Genomic DNA, 3,886 nt, shown 5'->3' on the forward strand with positions numbered 1-3,886 from the left:
GCGCATGTTTCAACTCATGCAACCACATTCCACCACTGCAGCAGTTACGCCCCAAGCGACCTTAAAAACCAAGCTTTTTGATCGGATTGTGCCCACACTCATGAAGACAGGTGCCTTTCGTGTGAGGTGCTTAAGGGTGCTCTAAAGGAGATTGGAAATGCTGTAGCTGAGTCCCCACTGACGGAAGATGAACGGGATGACATACAGTATACTTTCCGCCATGCAGTGCAGGCCATAGAGTCTTGGAAAGCGCACCAACTTCGGTCTTTGCAACAAGCCAAGGCAAGAACCACTGCTCTAGAAAGTTTGGATGAGTCATCGATACTAATAACCCAGGACTGGGCTGCTGAAGTGGCTACCACAAAGATACTGGGAGACTCCAGCTGACTGGTTCGGCAAGAGAGGTATCTCGTGGCATGTCAGCGTATTAGTTCGGAGGTTGGCCGGTCAACTGCAGCAGCAGACCTTTGTCCACATTTTAGAAAAGTCCAGTCAGGACGCTGATGCTGTTGTCCGAGTTCTCCAACACACACTGAGGTCACTAAAAGTGGAACATCCCGTCACTTAGACAAGACAACGCTGGGTGCTACCACCGTGTGGCGATGCTGTCAGCATGCCGTCTAATGGGGACAGCAGCTGGAATCCATGTCAAAAGGGTCGACTTTAGTGACCCTCAAGGAGGCAAAGGCCCTTGCGACAGGAAAGCTGCTACCATCAAGACTCACGTGCGACAATACATTAACGAAAGCCACGATGTGCTCACAGCGCACGACTTTAAAGAAGCCATGCTGTCTCATGGAGAGATTAATGGTGTTCGTGTAACCTTAGTCACTGGCGTCCTCGAGAAGCCACAACAGGAGATGACAGGCTGCTGAGACTGAGAGAATCAGTAGCTTGAACAACTTTTTCTACCAGGAGGACTGTGTCACCGTACGGAAAGCATACAACATTGGAGAGGGAAAGAGTATATCATGGTCTCAATTACAAGATAACAACTACAACTAAACAAAAAAGATCTAATCGTAGAAACTCTTATTCTTCGGCCATTTCAGCTTGAGTAAAAATAAAAAAAACAAATTGCTGTCACAAATATTACAAAACAACACATGTAGTAAAAACCTTGATTTCAGAACTTAACGTTTCGTATTCTTCTACATAAATCATCAGGAAGTATAAAACGGTTAGCTGCATTACAATAAATTTAAACGAGAAGACTAGTACCTAATATTGAAAACCAGTACCTAATAAGGAAAGAAATGACAATGGATATAAATAAAAATAAACAGACTTGAAATCTGCTGAAAACTGCATGCATGCACGGATGAGGAGGCAGAAGAGGATGGCAAAGGGGTAGATGCAAGCTCGCTGTTGTCATGTGCCGTTGAGGGATACATACGCACCTATCAGAAGTACCAAAACCTACAGCGCCACTTGCTTATCGGGAAGTGCAAGCTCGTTTCAGAGAAGTATACCCTTTTAGATACCGCTAAATTGGCATACGCTGAGAGAGTTCACGAGGGCTCCACTATTCAGCCAACATTAGCTGCCCCGACCACCACTGAAGTCTCTTCAGAATGTCCCTTGGTGCAAGGCTGGGCTCTAAAAGGCACGAAAAAGGCCACCTGTTTTAACGAGAATCAGCATCAGTACCTCGATAACAAGTTCCGGATTGGACAGGAGAGTGGCCATAAAGCCGACCCTGAGAAGGTGTCACGGGACATGCGCTATGCTAGGAGGGACAAGGGTGAGCGGCGCCTCAACGTGGACGAGTTCTTGACTGCACAGCAGATTCAGAGCTACTTTTCACGAACTGCTGCAAAATTGAAGCACGCAGTTACTGCTCAGTCAGGGCATGACTCCATCGACGATAACGATAGCCAGGCGGCCCGAGGACAGGAAGCTTTTTCTTCCGCCCGCTTAGCTGTCCTTCACCAATGCGAGCTGTTGCATCCCACTGTCTTTGACACGCTGATCATATGTTCTTTGTACAGCAGCATCAAGCTGACCAAGCTCAGTGTTGCACAACTGAGGCTTATCTGCAGCTACTTCAACATGGACATAGAGGAACAACAATCAAGGCGAAAAGCGCCTTACATTACTTTTATCTCGGAACTTGTAGGGTCCTGTTTTTAAGAGTGCTTGCGATGTTATCGGAATGTAAAATATCCTCTGATAATATTACTTGTCCCATTTGTTATATTTTGTTTTCATACAAACCTATACTGATGTTGTTAATATCGGAATTATTCCATCTCTTGTACTGTTCATTCCGTTCCTGAAAAATTTATTTCAAGTGCGTTATGTTGAAGTTATAAATAATCGTATATTTAGGGCCGGGTAGAAAGCGAAAAACTACAACAGCAAAAAAAAATCCGCGCCCACAATCAAAGTATCTGTCAGCGGTCTCATGTAACAGAGACTGTGACGCATATTTTTGCTGTTGACAATGAATTGAATTCAGTAACCGTCGAGAATGCTGATCCGGCGGCAGATTTTTCAAGCCTGATGCAAGGTATGGAAGATGCTGTTCTCATTTTAAGAGTGATAATCTGAGAGTGTCGAGAATCGGAAGACAGTCACGAAAAATCGATTTTTCTTTTATTTCGCCAAAACATACCTTTGGGTGAACTTATTCATGGAAAAATAGTTTAAAGTTCCAACAATTTATTTTACGGCCAAAATTCAAGAAAGTTCGAAATTTGCATATAATGGCGGTTTTCGCGGCTTACAATGTTCAGAATTTCACGCTTCTTTACGAAAACAGCGGGGGCGGAAAAACAATCGTCTAAAAACAAAACTTGGCACAAATGTTATTTCATTCTTATACTTTAAAATCGTGTAATAAGTTTCTTGAAGTTTTGTTTGTAGCTTTTTAACGAAGGGTATTCGTACAGCCGCCACTTGTGTCTCTTGGCAATGAACAAATAAAGGCCAAATTTGACTGGTATAAATGGCCTCTGGTATATATCAATTGGTCAAAATACCTACATTTTAGGAAACCTTGGTTATTGTTTTTTTCACCCAAAAAGTTCTAGCTCTGGGAATTAAAATTTTCTCCGTCGGTAAAATAAAATGTTACGGCATGTAAGCGAGTTCAATTTTATGCAAATCACAAGGTTATTCTTTGGAAGTCAACGGTTTAAAACAGAAAACAACGACTCACCGTTACTTACGTTTCTTCTGCTGCTATAGAAACGATTTTAACTTCCCAGTGTCCTTGTGAGCTGTTCTGTAAAATATTTCCAGTAACACAGCGAGCATAAACGGCCATAAAATTCGACAAAGTCGACAATGTTTATATTTGAGATGAGACACTGAGTGGCACACACAGTCCTGGCTGTTTTCATCGTCTTGCTCAGTCGAGAGTCCGTTAAAAGTATGATAGAATATTCGCTTCAAACCGTAGTAAACAAGAAGATTTGTTAGATCTTAAAACCGCGCTTTTAAAATTTAACTATTTTCTTAGCACTACAGTTGCAACGCAGTGTACATTCGAAAGTAATCCTTGATGATTCATTGATTACTGTAGACATCACATCACTTGATCAACACAGACTGTACTATTGCACCATCAGTCGTAGCCGTTGTGAAATCTCCGATGACGTAATAGTGTTAATCTGGAACTTTCTTTGGGATATGTATGGACATGAAGATACGAACACTATTAACAACAGCTTTCTTTCTTAAAAGTCAAGTTTAAATTTAATATTTTCCTTGAGTAAAGGGCTAGCAAAGAAGTCACACGAGTCACATAATTCAAGAATTGCGTTATCGACGGCTATCTTTAGTACGGTGGTTATTTCCCTACCAATGACGTAATCATTGCATGTCCTGACATGTTCTTTGCTTGGCTTGCAAATATTTCATTTTCCTTCCGATCTATGAA

General features: G+C 42.1%; 1 protein-coding gene across 1 annotated transcript; it reads left to right on the plus strand.

Annotated features, from left to right (window-relative positions):
- Positions 1-1,326: 1,326 nt before the first annotated feature.
- On the plus strand, positions 1,327-2,363 carry LOC149102218 (uncharacterized; the record flags this gene model as incomplete). Its single annotated transcript, XM_089275244.1, has 1 exon — positions 1,327-2,363. A coding segment is annotated over one exon (807 nt), but the record flags the coding sequence as incomplete, so codon positions are not given.
- Positions 2,364-3,886: the final 1,523 nt, after the last annotated feature.

Source organism: Orbicella faveolata, unplaced genomic scaffold, assembly GCF_042242905.1.
Source record: "Orbicella faveolata isolate gen_17 unplaced genomic scaffold, um_ofav_v1 contig_36, whole genome shotgun sequence".
Taxonomy (NCBI): domain Eukaryota; kingdom Metazoa; phylum Cnidaria; class Anthozoa; order Scleractinia; family Merulinidae; genus Orbicella; species Orbicella faveolata.